A 22,504-nucleotide genomic window follows, 5' to 3' on the forward strand; every position below is an offset into this window, starting at 1 on the left:
TGTGATTTCGGCCAAATGAGGAGTATCCTACCCACACATTTCTCCTGAGGCCTACTGCACGTGACAGAGTCTTGCAAGAGATCACAGGAAATGTAAGTACATTTCTATATATTATAGATCTCTGTATACATCATGGGAGTCTGTAATGTCCGTCGGATGTGTGTGTACTAAAAATGTATTGCTTTGTTGCAACGCAGATGTCGGATACTGATGTCAGCAGCAGCAGCGTGTCTGCGGTGTTTTCTTCGCAATCGGTAGGCTTGCACTTTAAAAAACCACAATAATGTTGTGTAAAACTCCATTGTATTGAGCTAAGCACGTAATAAAAATCATGTTTTTATTGTGAATAGGAGTCTTCTGAGCCCGAGGCTGCTAGACCTCCCCCCAAAAAACAGGCAAAAACCACAAAATGTACATAGCACACATTTTGAATTTTTCAGGCATAAATTTATTGATCCAATGAATGTTAATTTTTTTTTCATTTTACATACACAATAGGTTGTGGCACACGGAGGACACAAAAGAAAGAAGGTCCCTAGCCGTCTGTCGTCGCCACAACTGCCAGTGGTAAATATAAAACTAGAAATATTCTATCCAATATTTATCAACAATCTATCTATTCACTTTCTATCTACTATATCTATAAACTATCAACTATCGCTCCATCTATTTATCTATCTATATCTATGTATCTATCTATCGCTATATTTATGAATCTATCGCTATATCTATGTATCTATCTATATCTATGTATTTATCTATCGCTATATCTATGTATCTATCTATCTATCTATCTCTGTATATATGAATATGGCCATCCAGTGAAATTGACACTATCAATATAACGTTTTGTGTTTACATAGTCCAAGTCAGCGACCAAAAAAAAAAAAAAAAAAAGGATTTTCGTTGACGAAGAACCATTGACTATTCACAACGAGACACTGATCAACCTTGTGGAAGCCAACCCCTCCATATGGGACCAGAGCGACAGCTCCCACCATGACATTGTGAAGAACCGCAAGTTGTGGGATCAAATTATCTGTCACTTTGATCCCCTATACATGGAGAGGTCGACAACCTCAAAGAAAATATTGGTAAATAATGGTGACGTTACATTGCAAAATGTGAAGAAAAAAAAAAATTCTATCCCATCAACCTATCCACTTGTTGTCTGCTATCTATCTCTCAATTATCAACTATCTGTACACTATATATCTATCTATACACTATTTCTAAACTATTTCTCTATTATCTAACAACTATCTATGTACTATTTATATATCAACTATCGTAACAAACTATGAACAATTTTTCATATATCTTCAAAACTATCTACTAAATATATATATATATTTATTTTTTATTTTTTTAAATTTAAAGCCGATGCTGTCCATACCCGTTGGAAGCGATCGCTTTGTCCGTGACTACCGGAACAGTCAGAATGCACCAAGCGGATCAGGTGGCAAACGGGTAACTCCGTATGTGCATTACGACCAATTGCTCTTCCTTCAAAAAACATTGTCTCAGCGCTCGTAAGTAGAAATAGGTCTGTGTGCGAGACATATTTGTTTAAAGGAAAATAATTTTTTTTTGGGGGGGTTACAGCACGATATGCAGTACCGCTGCGCCAAGACCAGCAGATGAACTGGAGCCTTCTCCAGTGGAGCCAACCCAACCTGAAGATGTGTCTGGCATCAGCGAGCCACGATCTGTGGAGAGAAGCACTGTTGCTGCAGGTGTGAGTGCCCGGTTGCAATCACAGAATGGACGCAAGCGAGCATCACAAAAAGATGAAGCTGATGCAATTATCGTCGATGGACTCCAACGGGTAGAGGACATGTGTCGCAGTGAGCTCAAAGACCTGAGGCGGGAAATTACCGAGCTGCAAGACCGCGAGTCTGTATACTCTGCTAATGAGTGGAAGCTACTTTTCTTGTCCTATGTGCCTGTCGCTCAAAATATCCCGGCACATAGAAACCTTATGTTTAGACAAAGACTGAACGACCTTCTTGAGAAATTTGTGGGCCCCCAGGAACCCGCTCCATCGGGAACAAGAAGAATTGACATGCCGGCCTACAACCCTCAATATAGAGGCCGGGGTGAAACAAGCATGTAACCTCATAGACAATGTAGCAGTCCATCATACAGTTGGGCAGACAATACGCCCGTGCAGTACCAAAGTCTTTAGTACTGTTCACTGTCCCCAGCCAGGTGCAATTACCGCGTTGCAAGTTTTGTTTTTTCTTTTTTTTTGTAAATTTCTAGTTTCCTTTTTTTTTCATCCCTATGGGATATCATATGTTAAACCTGTCTACCAACAGTTTGTTGGAAAAATCCATAAACATTTAGTAAACTGTTTAAAATTTAAGATTCTTGTATGACTTAAACTTTTAACACAACATAACTTTTTACACGACATAAGGTAACTTTTTTCACGACATCAGGAAGACTTTAAATTATTTTAACTATATGAATGGAGGGCACCACCTTAAATATAGATCACACGTCAAGGAGTCCTGAATCCCCCTCAACAAGTAAATGAACACAAAGACATACTTGGAGAAAAGACATGTTGTACAGGAGATCAACAGGACAAATATAGGTAGTTTATCAAAGGATATTTATTCATGAACAGTCTAGTAAGCACACAAAACAATTAAAAACAATTAAAAAACACACAGAGGTACCCTTGATACCGGGAACCACAGAAAACCCTAGCCCACAGACAACAATACTAAATATAGTGGCACCTGAGAGAGCTAAAATATATAATAGAGCGTTTCCAGAGAGAATAATAAGACTGTCATCTGTGGCGGCTCATTTTTTGGAGAAACATCAAGGGCTTCCTGTGGGTTTCAAGGTTATGGGCCTGGAGAGCGTATCTACAAACATCAGAGGTGGAAATGTTACAAACGCTCTTCTTCGTTGCGAGTCCAAATGGATCTATAAACTTCAGAGCTGCACTCCAAAGGGCCTAAATGAGGACCTGTTATTCACAGGCTTCTATAAACAGCTATAATACCTGCTTCAACCCGTATTTTAGGTCCTTGGGTTGTTTGGACTAACGAGACAGTTTTGTTCCTTACCCCTTTGGATCTGTGTAGGTATATGTGGTTTTTGTCATCCATCTCTTTCCACTATAGTTTGCATGGGGCACTGTGTACCTTTAGTCCGCTTGGTTAAATTGGTCTAGGGTGGGCCTGAGCACCACCTTTGTCACTTTGGCCCATTGCTTATTATGAAGACAAAGTAATTACATTTTTCCTGTAGGTGTTAATAGGGCTTATGTGGCACCTGAGTAGGATAGGATGTTTTTGTTGACAATTGTATACTTACCCCTACATACCTCCTTTATGGTATACACCAACCCCGGTATACTTCGTGTCAGTGACCTTGATCAACAATTCTTTGGGGCCATTTATGTATTTGATTTTTTGCTTTTGTAGGGTGTTTTTGTTGTAGTTTTTTGACGGGACATCATTCTTTGCATTTATTGTTAACTGGTATTAGGTATGTCCTGTGTGCACCTTTGAATACTATTAAACTTTTCATCATGAATATCTCCCTTTTTCCATCTTCTATATACGGCCAGTGCTTTTTTTTAGGCTTCTGATCGTATGTACTGAACGCGATGAAGTCGGTCTTTTCTTCTCCGTGTTCTTTCCTTTTCCCCTCCCCCTGGTTTATAACATTTTTCTGCGTTTGCGCAACCAATGGCTATAATGTTGTTATTTATATAAAATAATTTTTTTCATTTTCTTCATTTTTTTTTATGTACCGGCGAAGTCTATATGCATCACATCATTATTTGTATTACGCCGTTCACAGAGGTGGGGGCTCCCTCTACTTAGTGCCGGCGTCATTTGTGGGCGTCTATGGTGTTTCTATGTTCTCCCTGTTTAACAGTGGTTACGTCAGTCTCCTCTCAGAGTCTGCGCGGGACTCGGGCACTGTTGCCCCTTTGATGTATGTATAATGCGCCGCTTGGCCCGCCCATTGAGGTGAGGTCAGCTTCCCTGTGTAACATTCGTTTGCGCCTGCGCGGTAAATGATTTACAACGCTGGCACTAGAATGTCTCTACCTCACTACGTTGTACCGCCTACAGCGGCGAGATCAGCTCGGTCTGATGTACCGGCGCCTCTCCTCTGAGTCTGCGCGGGACTCGGGCATTGTTGCCCCTTTGATGTATGTATAATGCGCCACTTGGCCCGCCTACTGAGGTGAGGTCATTTTCTCTGTGTAACATTCTTTTTCGCGCCTGCGCAGTAATTGGTCAATAACGCCGGCACTGGAATGTCTCCACCTCATTGCACTGTACCGCCCACAGCGGTGAGCTCAGCCTGGCTTCATGCACTTGCGCAATATGCAAGCAACCACGCCGTTAGTACTTCCGGTCCTGGATCCACGGCTCCCCTCTCCAGCTGGGGGTAATCTTGTTACTTTGTAAGGTTTATATAAGGTTAGTCTTTGGGTAAGTGGACATGCCTGCCCCTGATGAAGCTGCTCGTGTGCGGCGACACGCGTAGGGCAACTTAGCCCCATGGACACTTTTTAGGACAATCTGACAAGCATCCTGACTGATAGGACGGACTGGACTGGTAACTCTGACTTGTCTTCCACTCACTATTTACCCGCTATTTGCCCCACATGGGTCTTGCATAAATATTTTTATTTGACATGTCCACTTTTTACACCTCATCTGTAGATTATTTTTCTAAGTGGGATCATTAGATCTATTGTGCGGGCAATATGCTATTTGGACCATTATAGGTCTTCAGTTAGGTGTGTTATTGGTTTACATGGTCAGTCTGCTCTTCAGGAGCAAAGAGTGTGGTTCCATGGTTATTTAATTCTACCACCCATTTATTATATTGGGACATTGCACATGTAATTTCATAATTATTATTCTCTCTGGAAACGCTCTATTATATATTTTAGCTCTCTCAGGTGCCACTATATTTAGTATTGTTGTCTGTGGGCTAGGGTTTTCTGTGGTTCCCGGTATCACGGGTACCTCTGTGTTTTTTAATTGTTTTTAATTGTTTTGTGTGCTTACTAGACTGTTCATGAATAAATATCCTTTGATAAACTACCTATATTTGTCCTGTTGATCTCCTGTACAACATGTCTTTTCTCCAAGTATGACTTTAAATTATTTTCACACGTATCTGTCTTGCCATGAAACATGGCCTTCATGTGTGAAGTAATGTGCAAATTGATCACGAATCCTCATTATTTGTGCTGTAGACCGCACTGCATTCGATTCAATGCTAATGAGGTTCGAGTCACAATCATCGGGGTCTACCACCTGGGGTTCATGTCTCGCCACAAAATTATGCAGACAGATGCACGCCTTCACAACACGGTCCACATTTTCTGGTTGCAGTTGCATGCAGGTTAGTAAAATCCGCCATTTTAATGTCAAAATCCCAAAGGCACACTCCACATAACGTCTTGCCCGCCTCAAGCGATAATTAAAAATGCGCCTGGTGGAGTTTAGACTACAGCTTGAGTACGGCTTGAGGAGATTTTGTTCGAGTTGGAACGCCTCATCACCCACTAAAACATAGGGCAAACTTGGGCCTTCGGTCCCCGGAAAGGGGTCGTGATGAGGGTATGTTGAAATTTTGGCTGTACAAACATCGGCCCATGTTGGAGTCTCTGAAGACTCTGGAATCGTTAGTCCGGCCATAAGCACCAATATCCACAGCAACAAAACGGTACCTGGCATCCGCAATCGCCATCAATACTATAGAAAAGTATTTCTTATAGTTATAGTAGAGGGATCCACTATGTGCAGGTTTCTGAATCCGAATGTGCTTGCCGTCCACGGCACCAATACAATTTGGGAAATTAGCCACATCCTCGAACTGTTGGGAAATCGCTAGCCACATTTCTGATGTTGGTGTTGGTAGCACAAGTGGTTGCAAGTTGTTCCAAATGGCATCACAAGTTTCCCGAACCAGTTGGCAAATTGTTGACTTCCCAAGTCTAAACTGATAATGCAGTGACGCAAAAGATTCTCCGGTAGCCAGATATCTGTCGACATTCAAAAAGAAAAAAAAAAAAAATAGGATTTTAAAGATCATCTAAAAGGCTAGTTACAATAGAATATACAATTGCTAAATGAACATGAGGCCACACGATACCGAGATCTAGTCTTTGTCAATAGAATGATAAAAAAAAAAATGTATAATTACCTCACAGTCACTACTAAACGTTGCTCCGCACAGATGCTTTCACGAAAAGTGCTGGGATGATGATGTATCTCATCCTTCACATGTGAGAGCAGAACATCAAAGGTCTCAATGGACATCCGTAGATAGCGTTGGAATTTGAAGGGATGATCCCGAAGCTGAACATACAGGGTGTGAAAGGCACCATATGTATTCCGCAAGAAATTCACTTCGTGGATCCAATATCTCCTTTGCGAACTACGCTTTCTCTGCCGAAGTCGCAACCGCATCAAGCGAAATCTAACAAGCTCAGACACAAACATCTTGCTAGCAGAAGTTCACTCAATGCTTTCAAAATGGAGAATGAGTCTGTGCCCACACCCGACAATGACAAAAGGGGAAAAAAAAACAAAAACAAAAAAAACGAACAACTTTATTGACAGTGACAAACGCAGCCAAACGGATACTTCGTAACGGACATCCAAATGAAAAAACGCGATCACATGCGTTAACGCTAGCGTTACCGTGACAATTTTTTACATATTTTGGCTCCTTTTCTGTACATGCGTTTAACGAATCCGTTTAACGCCATGTACTTGACGCAATGTGAACCTAGCCTAACAATAGCAAGGTGAAATTAACTCCTTATTACCCCATATCCCACCACTGCAGGGGAGTGGGAAGAGAGAGGCTAAGTGCCAGAATAGGCACATCTTACAGATGCGCCTTTTCTAGGGTAGCTGGGAGCAGATATTTTTAGCTGGGGGGGGTCGGAATAACAATGGTCCCTCTCTAGGCTATTAATATCTGCCCCCAGTCACTGGCTTTCCCACTCTGGTGGAGAAAATTGCTGGGGAGACCATGGCAGTTTTTTCCATTAGAGATATATAGATATAGAGAGATATATATATATATATATATATATATATATATATATATATATATATATATATATATATATATATATATATATATATATATATATATATATATATATATATATATATATATATATATATAGAGATAGAGATAGATAGATAGATATATATATCACAAATATTTGAGCCCATGGATCCATTATATGTCCATTTATAACTTATACGTATTAACCTTTTTTTTTTTTTTTGTGAATCACACAACCATCACCAAGATAGGGCGGGAATTAGCTCGGTGCTGTCATGGTTCTGGAAAATCAAATTACCCGTAAGTAATTATCATTTTTTCCCCTTCACCATGACAGCACCGCACGTGAAAGGAAGAAATAGAAGACTCCTAGGGTGGGACAACAGCAGATAATACCTTTCTCCCAAAAGACAAATCTGATAGACCTAAGTCTAGCCTATAATGTCGGAAGAAAGTAGATGGTGAAGACCATACTGCTGCTCTACAGATCTGTTCTACCGAGGTGTTAAGGTACTGTCACACTAGACGATATCGCTAGCGATCCGTGACGTTGCAGCGTCCTCGCTAGCGATATCGTCCAGTGTGACAGGCAGCAGCGATCAGGCCCCTGCTGGGAGATCGCTGGTCGGGGAAGAAAGTCCAGAACTTTATTTCGTCGCTGGACTCCCCGCAGACATCGCTGAATCGGCGTGTGTGACACCGATTCAGCGATGTCTTCACTGGTAACCAGGGTAAACATCGGGTAACTAAGCGCAGGGCCGCGCTTAGTAACCCGATGTTTACCCTGGTTACCATCCTAAAAGTAAAAAAACAAACACTACATACTTACCTACAGCCGTCTGTCCTCCAGCGCTGTGCTCTGCTCTCCTCCTGCTCTGGCTATGAGCGTCGGTCAGCCGGAAAGCAGAGCGGTGACGTCACCGCTCTGCTTTCTGGCTGCCCGGCGCTCACAGCCAGACCAGAGAAGCAGAGCGCCGAGGACAGACAGCGGAAGGTAAGTATGTAGCGTTTGTTTTTTTACTTTTTAGGATGGTAACCAGGGTAAACATCGGGTTACTAAGCGCGGCCCTGCGCTTAGTTACCCGATGTTTACCCTGGTTACCAGGGACCTCGGGATCGTTGGTCGCTGGAGAGCTGTCTGTGTGACAGCTCTCCAGCGACCAAACAGCGACGCTGCAGCGATCCGGATCGTTGTCGGTATCGCTGCAGCGTCGCTATGTGTGACGGTACCTTTAGCCCTTTCCGCCCAGGATGTGGCAATAGCACGCGTGGAGTGAGCCGTAACACCTTGTGGGGGAACTTGACCAGAATAGGAATATGAAAGTGAGATAGCTGTACACAACCACCGTGCAATAGTTGCCTTTGAGGCCTTTTTTCCCGTTTGTTCCCTGGAAGGCGACAAAAAGGGCTGATGACTGACGCCAAGGTTTTGTGGCTTCTATGTATTGAAGCAGGCAGCGTTTGACATCGAGACAATGGAAGGTTTGTTCTCCCTGGGATTTTGGTTGAGGACAGAATGAGGGCAGAATAATTTCCTGTTCCCTGTGAAATTTTGAGTTGACCTTTGGAAGGAAGGCCGGGTTGGTTTTGATGACAACTTTGTCATCCTGGAAGGTAGTGTAAGGGGGGTTCACCGACATAGCTTGCAGCTCACAGGTACGACGGGCTGAAGTTGAGGCAACCAGGAGGACCGTTTTTAGGGTTAAGGATTTTATTGAAATAGAATCAAGAGGCTCAAAGGGGTGATGGTTAGAGCATTCAAAACTAAATTTAGATCCCAGGGAGCCACCTTAGGAAATAATTTTGAGGGTCTAGATCAGGGGTCCCCAACTCCAGGCCTCGAGGGCCGCCAACAGTGCAGGTTTTCAGGATTTCCTTAGTATTGCACAGGGGTTGGAATCATCACCTGTGCAGATGATCACATTACCACCGATGCAATACTAAAGAAATCCTGAAAACCTGCACTGTTGGCGGCCCTCGAGGCCTGGAGTTGGGGACCCCTGGTCTAGATGCAAATGAGGCTCGGATGAATCTATAGACCCAAGGGTGGTCAGCAAGTTTCTGATCAAATAATGCACCCAGGGCAGAGACTTGTACCTTTAAGGTGCTAGTAGATAGCCCCCTCTCTAACCCTTTTTGGAGAAATTCTAGAATCTCTTTTACCGGCACTTCTTGGCTTGTATCGGACAACTGTCGCCCCGAGAATTCCAGGAATTTTTGCCAAATTTGTTGGTATTTCTCTGAGGTGACTTTTTTCCTGCTAGAGAGCAGCGTGGTAACCAAAGGGTTTGAGAATCCTTTTGCTATTAGAAGCCCCCTCTCAAGTTCCAGGCGGTGAGATGTAGCCCGTGTACTTGGGGATGTTGAACTGGTCCCTGGTGTAGGAGATCCAAGGCATCTGGGAGGATCCACGGGTCCGAGATAGACATGCGTCTGAGCCACGTGAACCATGCCCTTTTGGGCCAAAAGGGAGCTATGAGGATAACTCGTGCCTTGTCTTCCCGAATCTTGAGGACTGTCGGGACTAATGGTATCGGGGGAAATGCGTACGCCAGGTGAAAGTTCCATCGGTATAAAAACGCATCTACTCCGTCCTAGTGTTCTCTTGGGTTCAGAGAATAGAACCTCCTCACCTTCCGATTTTCTCTTGTGGCAAATAAGTCTATTTCTGGAACGCCCCAGCTGGCACAGATTTTCCCAAATATTCCCTGGTTTAGGGACCATTCTCCCTGATGTAATATATGCCGACTCAAGAAGTCGGCTACCTGATTTTCTGACCCCCTTAAGTATGTTCCGGTTAAGGACAGAAGGTTGCTCTCGGACCATATGAAAAGCTGCTTGGCTTCTGCCATAAGGGATGGGGATCTTGTGCCCCCTTGATGGTTTATATAGGCTATCGTTGTGTTGTTGTCGGACAACACCACTACATGTCTTCCTCGTATCTTTCCTCCTATGTGAAGAAGTGCTTGCCTTACTGCCGACAATTCTTTTAGATTGGAGGATGCTGCTGACATTGAGGCCCCCCATTGTCCCTGTAGGAACTGATCCTCCAAATGTGCTCCCCATCCCCATGGACTTGCATCGGTAGTGAGGACTACTGGATTCTGCACTGACCACGGCACTGCGCTGCTTAAATTTTCTACCCTTAGCCACCATTCTAGTGAGTCCCGAACCTCTGGTGATAGACAAATTTTCCGGTTCAGATTGTATGGAGTTCTCATTTGTTCGGTCAGTATCTGCCACTGTAACTCTCGTGTATGGCTGTGTGCCCACCGAGTTGCTGGAATTGTTGCCGTTAGTACTCCTAAAAGCGACATTGCATTCCGTAGTGAGAGGGTCTGTTGTAGCTGGAAAAGTTGTACTTTGTTGGATAGTTTGAATTTTCCTCTGTGGGAGGACACTCCTGTTTGACCGAATCCAATAGGATCCCGAGGAATTCTTGAGTCTGTGTTGGGACAAGTCTTGATTTTTTTAGGTTTATAACCCATCCTAGCCTGGTTAGCACCTCCAGAACTCTTGCGACTGTCTTCTCGCAATTTTCCTTGTTGTTTGCTATCACCAAAAAATCGTCTAAATAAGGTACCAGCATTATGTCGTCTTTCCTGAGAAAGGACGTCACTTCGGAAACGATTTTCGCAAATACACGGGGCGCTATAGCCACCCCGAAGGGAAGACATTGATATTGTAGATGGGTGGGGGTGTTTGCAAGATTCACCAGTAACCTCAGGTACTGTTGGTGTTGGACCGCGATTGGTACATGGTAGTACGCATCTGTAAGATTGATTACTGCCATGTAACAGTTTGGATCGAGTACCTTTATCGCCGTTTTCAGGGTCTCCATTTTGAATTTTTCTATTTGAATATACTGGTTTAGAGCCTTCAGGTTGAATATTACTCTCAGCGAGCCGTCTGGTTTTGGTGTTAACAACAAGGTGCTGTAGAACCCTTTCCCCATCACTTAATAAGGTACTCTTATTAAGACTTCCTTTTGTATGAGGAGATGAATTTCTCTTTCTAGCGTGGCCTGATTTCTTCCTGCCACCTGGGTCATTTTTACACGATTTGGTGGGAGGCTGGAGAACTTGAGTCTTAACCCTTCTGACAACAAGTTGATTATCCATTGAGATGCCGGCAGTGCTGCCCAGTGGTGGACAAACCATCGGAGTCTTCCGCCCACTGGGATTTTGGCGTCATTGATTTTTGTGATCCGACTTGGGGGGAGGCTTATTGAAAAGGAATCCCCTACGATCTTTCCAGGGTCTGCCCCGACTAGACCTGTCATCTGATCGGCCGCGGGTCCCTCTATATCCGGATCCACGAAAGGACGGACGAGATGTTTCCCAACGGCGCCTAGGAAAGGAAGGAGGTGGAAACCGCTTCTTCTTGTCCAATGCCTTTTCAAGGATCTCGTCTAGAGCCTTTCCGAAAAGATATTGTCCTTCACAGGGCACACCACAAAGCATGACTTTCGATTGGAAGTCAGCCGTCCAATTTTTTAGCCATAATGCTCTACGACCCGAGTTGGACAGAGCACATGCACGTGCAGCGCCTCTGACAGAATCAACTGAAGCATCTGCCAGGAATCTTGCGGCGCCCTGTAGAGAGGGTAATGCTTCTAGTAGTCTCTCTCTTGGGCATTTGTTCACTTAGCTCGTCTAACCACTTGACCATAGCACGTGCTGTGCAAGTGGCAGCAACCCCGGGGTTTAAATGACCATGTCGCCGCTTCCCAAGCCGACTTTAGAAAGGCATCTGCTTTCTTGTCTAAGGGATCTTTTAAGGCTCCCATGTCCTCAAACGGTAACGCTACCCCTTTAGAGGTGCTGGCTCACACTTCTCACAGACTTCTTCCTCAAAGGGGTACTTGCGTTTCAAGGCCTGAGGAATGGATATTTTCTTGTTGGGTTTTTTCCACTCTTTTTTAATTAAATTTACTATATTCTCATGGAAGGGAAAAAATTTACGCTTCTTCCCTTCCAAATTACTAAACATTGTGTCTTGAACTGACCGCGGCTCTTTTGGAGTCTCTACCCCCATAGTTGCTCTAACGAGTTTGAGCAATTTTCCAATCTCTTCTGACTGGAAATAAGGGTGGCCATACTCCTTATCCGAGGAGTCTAGGTCTGAGGCATCAGAGGGGGTTAATATTCCTGGTTCATCCCCTGAATCGACGGTCGACCCTTGTTCACTTGTTGGGGGAGGGGGAGGTGGGGTTCCTTTCGCTGTATCATGTTTTAGCTGCTCCTTTACTGTCGATTTGACTTCCTCCCGTATTATTGTCTTAATATTCTGTAACAGGGAAGAAGATTCTTCCGCAACTGTCTTGTCAATGCAAGGCTGGCAGATTTTCTTGCTGTATATGCTAGGGAGGGGGTCTTTCCATAGGGCACAGACCCCAATTTTCTGCTTGGATGTGGCTTTTCTCCCCTAAAAAACATGTAGTGTATAGTGTATCAGTATGTGTGGTTTTTGCCTTACAAAGGCACTCACCCCTCCAGGACCCCGGATACCGCAGTCGCTTGTGCCTCATCAGATATCTTCGTATCCAGATCCATCGCTGGTTCGGTCATCTTAGCAGGCTGATTACTTGCTGTGAAGACCAGCAATTTGCTTGGTTGCTGCTTTTTAATCTCAGGAGCGGTGTGCGCGCCTCTGGATCAACTTCCACCCGGAAATGTCCAGCACACCGGCTCCCTCGGCGTGTGACGTCACCTTCCTGCGACCGGAAGTCGTCATCCTTTACCTCGGCGCCAGCGTCGGTGAAGGACACGCCCCCAAACCCCGGACCAGCCTCCTGCACAGAGCGGTCGCCGGGGAGTCCAGCAAGGGGGAAAGAAGGCGCGGACACAGCAGCCTCTTCACCCGGACAGCACCGCACGCGATGCCGCCGAGCATGGCTGGCCCCCCCGCGGACCTTGGCCTCCGGACCGGAATCATCAGAGGGAGATCCCTCCGGAGGTAGGAGCTCTGCGACAGGCGTCCACCTGCAGGAACAGGAAACCAAACTGAGGAGAGAAGGGCCGCCCCATTCTTTTATCTCTGCTACAGGTTTCCTGTTCCTGGGGGCGGATGCCATCTCTCACGTGCGGTGCTGTCATGGTGAAGGGAAAAATTTGCATCCTCACATTGAATACGGCTCACTGTTCAGGAACTTTTCTGCTGTAAAAAACGGACCGTATTTTTATAAGTTAGGTGTGACCCCAGCCTTACCCGTCGGCTCTGGGAGCAAGTATGCCAACAACTTGTGGACAACTAGGAGGACCTCGATGTTCGGGTCCAGAATCAAGCACGTAAGTATTCACGGTTCAGTTATGTTGCTGGATGTAATGTGCTGCATACTAACCAATTTGTGCTTTCACTTTACAGATGAAAGAGTTGTCAAGCTGTGGAGGTCACAATCAGGGATCGCTTCAAGAAGATGCAGGCCCCGAGTGGATCGGGAGGACGCAGGAGCAAATATAACTATGCTAGAGCCCTGTTGTTCCTCCGGTCGACGATGGTGAGCAGAAGGTAAATATTACCCACCCCATTTAATAAAAAATGTTTACATGTCTAACACTTTTTTTAGGGTTTCAGCCAGGGCCAAGCAATATCAATATATTAAAATACATTTTTTTTCTTTTTTCCACAGCACTGTCTGCAGCACTGGGGAGCATGCAGACTTGAACCCTTCTGAAGCGATCTCTCAGGAGACTGCCACCGAGGGACACTTCGTCAGACCCGAGCCTTCTGCACCTTCCCTCACATTTGATCCCTTGGTCCCATCCACCAGCGCTGGAGCATTGTGGCCGACTGAGTTACTTGAAGCTGCTGGCAGCGCCAGAGGGGTCAGGAAAAGAGCTATGAGCCCAAGTTCTTGCATCTGAATGCAGCCTTCAAGAACTGTCTGAAACTTGTCTGAGCAAATGACTGCAGGATTTAATTTGCTCAACAGCATTCTTGAGTTGCACATACGTCTGGATAGGATGCAATCAGATGCAAGTAAAATCACCAAAGCAATCTTGCCTTGTGCAGGCGTGTACTATGGAGGACAGAGAATGAACTTCAATCCAATATTGCAGCCAGCATGCAGCCAGTGGGTAAGGAAAGGGTGAATCAAACACCCGAAAACTCCGCCCATATGACCCAAAACCAGTCCCGCCAAATTCAGGTGACAGGTTCCCTTTATAGCCAAAACAGGCCTACTCACTAAGGGGTTAAATGCAAATGGGCTACATGGGACAATAACGATACTCTGAAAGCACCCTTCATGTGAGGTCTGTACTTCAATATTCTACCCATATAACGATATAACGTACTAATAGACTACATACCGTATACAGTAATGCTACAGACCTACCAATATACAGGAACTACCTACCTATATATAGTAATACAAGAGCTACCTTACAGTGCTACTATATTAACCTTTTAGCTGCTGCTGCTGCTGGACGCCATTACTGGCTGCTGGCTCCATCTCTATAATAATAAAAAGAAATAAATCTTTCAGTCACATGGCTTCTTGTTTTTCTTGTTTGATAAGAGCGAGCCAAAACACGGAGCTACAGGCGCAACATACCCAGTGTATACAGAAGAACCCCAGTATATAGCGCAGGACGGGGATGCTGACATATCACAGGCGCACGAGTCCGTACAGACTGAGCACACTCCTGAATGTGCGCGTTCCACCATGTAAGGCCGGCGTCACACACAACGTATAAAAAAAATTTAAAATCGGTCCATTTTTTACGGCCGAAATACGCTGAAAAGTTCCTGAACAGTGATCAGTCTTCAGTGAGAGGATGCAATTTTTTTCTCCAAAAATTATCCGTGTCACCCGTATGGCGAGATTTTCTCGCTGGATTGCAAAATGGACATAGAATGGATCCATGGCCTCAAATATGCTTGAAAATATACATATATCAGTGAGATTATATATATATATATATATATATATATATATATATATATATATATATTTATATATATATATATATTTATTTTTTTAATACAGCGCTAGATAGCTTAAAAGCCGTTAATTCAATTGCCGGCTTTTGCCATCTCCTTATCAAACCCGACAGGATATGACACATGGTTACATACAGTAAACCTTTTCATATCCCTTGTTTTTTTTTACATATCCCTCTCTAATAATGTTAGAAGTGTCTGTGTGCAAAATTTGGGAGCTCTAAGTGTTAAAATAAAGGGTTAAATCATGGAAAAAAACTGGCGTGAGCTCCTGCCATATTTTCTCTGCCAGAGTGGTAAAGTCAGTGACTGAGGGCAGATATTAATAGCCTGGAGAGAGTCCATGGTTATAGGACCCCCTTGGCTAAAAACATCTGCCCCCAGCCACCCCAGAAAAGGCATATCTGGAAGATACATCTATTCTGGCACTTGGCCACTCTCTTCCCATTCCCGTGTAGCTGTGGGATATGGGGTAATAAAGGGTTAATGTCACCTTGCTATTGTAATGTGACATTAAGCCAGATTAATAATGGAGAGGCGTCAATTATGACACCTATCCATTATTAATCCAATAGTACGAAATGGTTAATAAAACACACACAATATGAATAAAGTATTTTAATGAAATAAATACACACATGGGGTTTTAAAATTTAAAAGCAAAGTACTGCAGGCGCAGGTCCTCTCTGACTTTTCCAGGCACCTGCGCACTGCTGTAATTTACTGTGCCCTCAACAGCAATCTCCAGCCAACTCTCCGTTGTGGGATGCGGTATGAACTCGCCATGTAGAGAGCCCCACAATGCATGGCACATGTGCTTCACAATTCCCGATATTGTAGAAATCCCAAGTCTGAACTGAAAATGTAGTAACGAAAGGGATTCTCCAGTTGCAAGGAATCTGAGAAAAAAAAAGCAAAACAAAAATTAGTACAAAATACCAGCAACATCATTACAGTTATAAGTGTGCTTTAACAGTAGGAGAAACAATAAAAATGGCTTACTTAAGAGTCACCATCAGATGCTCCGGTGGTGAAACTGAGAAGAGGCAATATGTATCACTTCTTGCTATGAGGTATCCAATCCGCTCCACCAACAAGTCAAAGTTCTCTGCTTTCATCCCCACGCATCTGAAAAACTTCTCGGGGTTTCCTCGTAACTCCATGTATAAAGTAGAAAGAACCCCACGCGTCATTCTCTATGCTGTTATTGGGCGAATCCAAAAACACTGACGCATGATGAACTGCTGTTCTCTCGCTCCTTCTACAGAAAAATCGCTTTCAAACGATTTGCCTCAAAAGTGAAATACACAGAAATTTGCAGAATGTTTGCCATCACGCCTTCCATCTTTGCAACTTGCTCCTCTACAACCTGGCAAAGATGGGCTGTAGGAACACTGTATATATAGGTTTTCAGTAACCAATCACGTTTGGGAGCCTCCCATGGGAGTTTCTAAAAACCAGATCCGTTGTAAAATGGATAAAAAAAATGGACGAAACGGATGCAAGACAGATGGTTCCGGCGAAAAATCGGCTCCGTCACATCAGTTTTCCACAATTTATGCCAAATCCGTTGCTCCGGCGTGACGCGAGATTTAGCCTGAGGGCAAAAACCTGGTGTGAAAGGGGCCTTAGAGAACAATCACAGCATGCTGCAAGTGTCTCTGCAAATCAGACCACGCACAATTGTACAAGTCTATGGGTGCATGTACAACAATGTAGTGCAGTCCGATGTACGCACACAGAGACAATGGGGAAGATGGAGAAATTAAGCTCTCCATCTTCTCCGCACCCATGATATAATTCTGTCATGCGAAAATGGGCTGTTTGCCCACTTTGATGCCAGTTCTGGTGGCCAGAACCCATTTGGGCCAGGCTGGAGGGACGTGGGTTTGATGCACAGCATCACTGTCTGTGTATTTTAAGTGTCAGGTCAGCGGCTCAAAGGCATATAACCCCCCCAAAAAAAAAAATCAGTTACTTATTCAAATCTGCGAATATGGGCTGTGTGCCCACTTTCATGCCAGTTCTGATGCCCAGAACCCATTTGGGCCAGTCTGGAGGGACCTGTTTTTGATGTGGAGCTCACTGTTCTATATGTATGCATTGTGGTATCAGTGGCCCAAAGGAATTTAACCCCTTAAAACATCAGTTACTTATTCAAATCTGCCCACTTTGATGCCAGTTCTGATGCCCAGAACCCATTTGGGCCAGGCTGAAAATAACTGGTTTGGATGTGCGGCTCCCTGTTCTATATATCTGCAGTGTGAGATCAGTGGTCCAAAGGTATTTAACCCTTTCTTCAGCGCTCTTTGGTGCCCACTTAGATGCCCATTTTTGTGCCAGTTTTATTGTTTTTGTAGCCGTTTTTAAGCGTATTCACATCAGGGCACCTCACTGCATTGTCTTTTATTATTGCGATGCTTATTTTTTGTTGTTAAACCTACAAAAAACAGAAAATAAAAAATTGCCGAATAAGAAGCCAACTTCAGCTCCGAATAAGAAACTGAACGAATAAGAAACCAACTTCCGCCTCGTTAACCTGGAGGTGTTTTCATGCCATTTCTCAGTCTTTGTGATTTGCTGCAGCTGGTTACAGTGATATTTAGTAAAGATTATGTACACAGTGCTGTGGTTTTTTGGAGACAGATTTGTCACGTTGCCACCTGTATGTATTGTCAGAAAACCACTTGATAATGGGCACCAAAACAACTTGTCAGAAAATACCATTGGGGGGGCTGTTGAGTCTGGCTGCTATAGTGGGTTCTGACAGAAGCCTGCTGCTGAGAATAGTCAATGAGTGTATTATGCTCTGTTCAGTGGCCATATTATGTCCCACTAGCACATTATTGAAAAACAGGCAGTGTATTTCATTCAGACTCTATTGCTACCAGGTTACACTGTGTGTGACGTGTGGCAGCTCAATCCCACATCGCTATATCAGCTGTGCTATCGCCTAACGGGGCTGTCTCTGACAGTCTCACAAACCATTATTAGCAGCTGAATGTCAGGTCGCTTTATCCTCCTGCTGCTGCACAGCACACACAGGACTCACCTCTTATGAGCTGCAGCTTCTCTTCCTGCTCGTCAGCCGGTTGCTCAGAGCCGGAGTCCCAACGCTTCTCCGCCTGCACAGCTCCCTGTTCCTCCATTTTAGCTTCAGTACTAGTCGCACTGTGCGGTAACGACTAGAACGGAGTTGATTTCTTGAGGTAATGATGTCACAAGAAGGGGCGGAACCTCCTTCAGTCAAAGTGATGGGCAGTCCGGCTCGGGACTATTGAATTCGCAGGTTGAATGTGTTGTGGGCGTGTCAGGGGAGTGGCAGTCTCTGTGAGCTGTAGTGCTGATTGGTTCATCAGGGTCTGTGTGAGCTGCAGCGCTGATTGGTTCATCAGGGCATCGAAGGCGGTGATTTAGGAGCGCGCTCTGTTCCTGAGTCGACAGGCTTGCAATATGGAAGGAGCACTTTCAGGAGCGCGCATTTGGAGCGCGCATTTGTGCCGACGCGCAATTCCCGCATTTCTGCCGGCGCGCATTCAGGAGCGCGCATTTATGCCTTTCGGCGCGCATTTCGAATGTAAGGAAGCGCGCATTCAGGATCGCGGATCCGTATTCTCCCTGTAGTAATCTGTTGCCTTTATTCCCAGCATATCCGTATTCTACCTGTAGTGAGCTGTTGCATTTATTCCCAGTGGATCCCTGTAGTAATCTGTTGCGTTTATTCCCAGCGGATCTGTATTCTGCCTGTAGTAATCTGTTGCCTTTATTCCCAGCGGATCCGTATTCTGCCTGTAGTAATCTGTTGCTTTATTCCCAGCGGATCCGTATTCTCCCTGTAGTAATCTGTTGCCTTTATTCCCAGCTGATCTGTATTCTACCTGTAGTAATCTGTTGCGTTTATTCCCAGCATATCCGTATTCTACCTGTAGTGAGCTGTTGCCTTTATTCCCAGTGGATCCCTGTAGTAATCTGTTGCGTTTATTCCCAGCGGATCTGTATTCTGCCTGTAGTAATCTGTTGCCTTTATTCCCAGCGGATCCGTATTCTGCCTGTAGTAATCTGTTGCCTTTATTCCCAGCGAATCCGTATTCTCCCTGTAGTAATCTGTTGCCTTTATTTACAGCGGATCCGTATTCTGCCTGTAGTAATCTGTTGCCTTTATTCCCAGCGTATCCGTATTCTCCCTGTAGTAATCTGTTGCGTTTATTCCCAGCATATCCGTATTCTGCCTCTAGTGAGCTGTTGCCTTTATTCCCAGTGGATCCGTATTCTCCCTGTAGTAATCTGTTGCGTTTATTCCCAGCGGATCCGTATTCTGCCTGTAGTAATCTGTTGCGTTTATTCCCAGCGGATCCGTATTCTGCCTGTAGTAATCTGTTGCCTTTATTCCCAGCGGATCCGTATTCTGCCTGTAGTAATCTGTTGCCTTCATTCCCAGCGGATCCGTATTCTGCCTGTAGTAATCTGTTGCGTTTATTCCCAGCGGATCCGTATTCTGCCTGTAGTAATCTGTTGCCTTTATTCCCAGCGTATCCGTATTCTCCCTGTAGTAATCTGTTGCGTTTATTCCCAGCATATCCGTAGTCTTCCTGTAGTGAGCTGTTGCCTTTATTCCCAGTGGATCCGTATTCTCCCTGTAGTAATCTGTTGTGTTTATTCCCAGCGGATCCGTATTCTGCCTGTAGTAATCTGTTGCCTTTATTCCCAGCGGATCCGTATTCTGCCTGTAGTAATCTGTTGCCTTTATTCCCAGCGGATCCGTATTCTGCCTGTAGTAATCTGTTGCCTTTATTCCCAGCGGATCCGTATTCTGCTTGTAGTAATCTGTTGCGTTTATTCCCAGCGGATCCGTATTCTGCCTGTAGTAATCTGTTGCCTTTATTCCCAGCGGATCCGTATTCTGCCTGTAGTAATCTGTTGCCTTTTTTCCCAGCGGATCCGTATTCTGCTTGTAGTAATCTGTTGCCTTTATTCCCAGCGGATCCGTATTCTGCCTGTAGTAATCTGTTACCTTTATTCCCAGCGGATCCGTATTCTGCCTGTAGTAATCTGTTGCGTTTATTCCCAGCGGATCCGTAGTGCAGTGCACAATAAATTACAGCAGTGCGCAGGTGCCTGGAAAAGTCAGAGAGGCCCTGCGCCTGCAGTACTTTGCTGTGTCCTCAACAGGGCAGATCAGTACGGCTGCGCAGGAGACGCGACACGAAGCAAGGAAGAGGACGTTATCGTATGAAGATGGGAGGCTCTGGACCGCGATGCCCATCGAACGGGACAGCCCCCCCCCCCCCCGCCCTCCTGGGTGACTATAATCTTGTTTTTCTTCTATTTCAGGTTTGATCGGAGGCTTATCTACCGCATTACCGCTAGGTCTTCTGGGTTATTGCCGCAATGCATTACTGGCAACGCTAGCTGCCGGGGGCATCGGTAACGCTGCACGGGACGCCGGAAGGTAAGAATTTTGCGATCTTCTTTTTTTATTCTTTTTTTTTTCACCTGGGTTGTGTTGTGTATGCGTTTTCACAGCGGGAAACTGCTGCGAAGACGCTTACACAACATGTACACATAGCCTCGACGGGTCTGTCAGGAAAACGGGCCCAGTGCACACGTTTTCCACAATCTGCACAGGATCCGTCATTTCAACTTCTTGACGGATCCTGTGCAGATTTGGAAGACGGAAGTGTGAAAGAGGCCTTACAGGGCCAAAACAACGTGACAGGTTCCCTTTAACCATCACTTAGCCAGAGTAGGTGCCCAGATAGACGCTGCGGTCAGAAGTGCTGGAATATTAGGGGCTGGTTGTTTCCTCATCCCCCGTCCCCCCTTTTTGCAGACAGCTGGATTGCCTTCGGCAGCTGGTCATCATCCTGTGTGAATGTTCACAGCTCCATGAACCTGTGGAATTCCCTTACGTGAATTTACAATGAGGTGAGCGTCGCCCGGCTGGAGCCATCGTCTTTTTACCGAGCCGGCTGTATATCACTGCTGTGTCTCCCTCAGGTTGTGAGCATCATTGAAGCTCGGGCTCGAGCCGCAGATCTGCTGACACATAATTACTACAAGCTCCTGTATGCTTTCCATATTCATCGGCACAACTATCCGAAAGGTATCGGGGGGTTTTACTCTTCTGATCTTATCTCTACTAAGAGATTCTATTACAAATTTTGGAGCCGCTAATTTTAGTACTGTACATTCCTCCTGGACATTATGTGATGCCCCTCCATTTGTCTTTGCACACAGAGGGGGGGCACACTGGGGGGTCAGGTAGTTATCCGTCGTATTTGAGATTGTCCCCTCTAGTGATCTCCATTCCTCTTTTGATTTCTGTCTCTGCTGAATGTCGTTGTCTCCTTCCTCAGCCGGCACCGTGATGTTTGTGTACAGGATGCATCTCAGCAGAGAGGTCCGAACCATTAATGGTCTTCAGAACCAAGTGAATGCATACCTGGCGTGTCTGACCTGTCTGCAGCTTATACGGCCCGAATACTCCTGGATTGTGCAGTCGGCGGCAGTGGGAAAGAAATGTACAGTACATCCTCCAGATGTGCCTTTTCTGGGGTGGCTGGGGGCAGATGTTTTTAGCCAGGGGGGGGGGGCAATAACCATGGACCCTCTCCAGGCTATTAATATCTGCCCTCAGTCACTGGCTTTACTACTCTGGCGGAGAAAATTGCGCGGGAACCCACGCCAATTTTTTCCGCCATTTAACCCTTTAATTTAATAGCTAGAAAGGCCAAATTTTGCATATACACACTACTAACATTAGTAGTGTGGAATATGCAAAAAAAAAAATGGGGATATGAGATGGTTTACTGTATGTAAACCAGGTCTCATATCATGTCGGGTTTAGGAAGGAGATAGCAAAAGCCGGCAATTGAATTACCGGCTTTAAAGCTATCTCGCGCTGTATGAAATAATAATATATATACATATATGTGTCTCACTGACATAGAATATGTATATATATATATATACTGTATGTGTACACATTTATTCTACCTTGTCACGATATGGTATGAAATATCATAAGTAGTTCTCTTGCTAGCCTGCGTGGGCTAAGCCCCCCTTCTTGGAGTGATGCTGCAACAGTTTGTAGCTTCAAATTCCTGACTTTCAACTCCCAAGCCCCCCTTCCCTTTCATTCAGCCAAGAGCTGCTTTGCCAATGTACTGGGGGGAGTTTTATAGCCGAAAGGTATTTACGATCAGGTTAGAATCTTCCTCCAGCTGGAACTGGAAAAATGGCTCCAAAATTCATGAAAGACTCTTTGTTTGGTTTTTGTACGATATTATGCACAATGTTTACGTTAAGAACACGAAAATATATATTCGTATTCCCACTCGGTGTATCTACCCATCCCTTGAAACTCGGGCTTCTAACTCCGTCTGGTAAAGAAGTAGGGTTTTCTCTGTAAATATGTATCCCAGATAGGACATATTTGATCTCATTAGCATGCTCACGTTAATCCGAGATGAATGAT

The 22,504-nt window shown here is 44.8% G+C and overlaps 1 protein-coding gene across 3 annotated transcripts in view; it reads right to left on the reverse strand.

Moving 5' to 3' along the window:
- TMEM242 (transmembrane protein 242) overlaps positions 1 to 18,262 on the reverse strand; it is a 564,077-nt gene extending 545,815 nt beyond the window's left edge. Inside the window, exon 1 of one of the 3 annotated variants that reach the window (XM_069769395.1) lies at positions 18,080 to 18,259. In XM_069769395.1, coding sequence (XP_069625496.1) covers positions 18,080 to 18,176 — 97 coding nt within the window. In that variant the 5' untranslated portion in view covers positions 18,177 to 18,259. Of the gene's footprint in view, positions 1 to 18,079 lie in introns of all 3 variants that reach the window. The other 2 variants (XM_069769394.1, XM_069769393.1) reach the window with 2 other exon arrangements.
- Positions 18,263 to 22,504: the final 4,242 nt, after the last annotated feature.

This window comes from Ranitomeya imitator, chromosome 5 (assembly GCF_032444005.1).
Source record: "Ranitomeya imitator isolate aRanImi1 chromosome 5, aRanImi1.pri, whole genome shotgun sequence".
In the NCBI taxonomy this organism is placed as follows: Eukaryota; Metazoa; Chordata; class Amphibia; order Anura; family Dendrobatidae; genus Ranitomeya; species Ranitomeya imitator.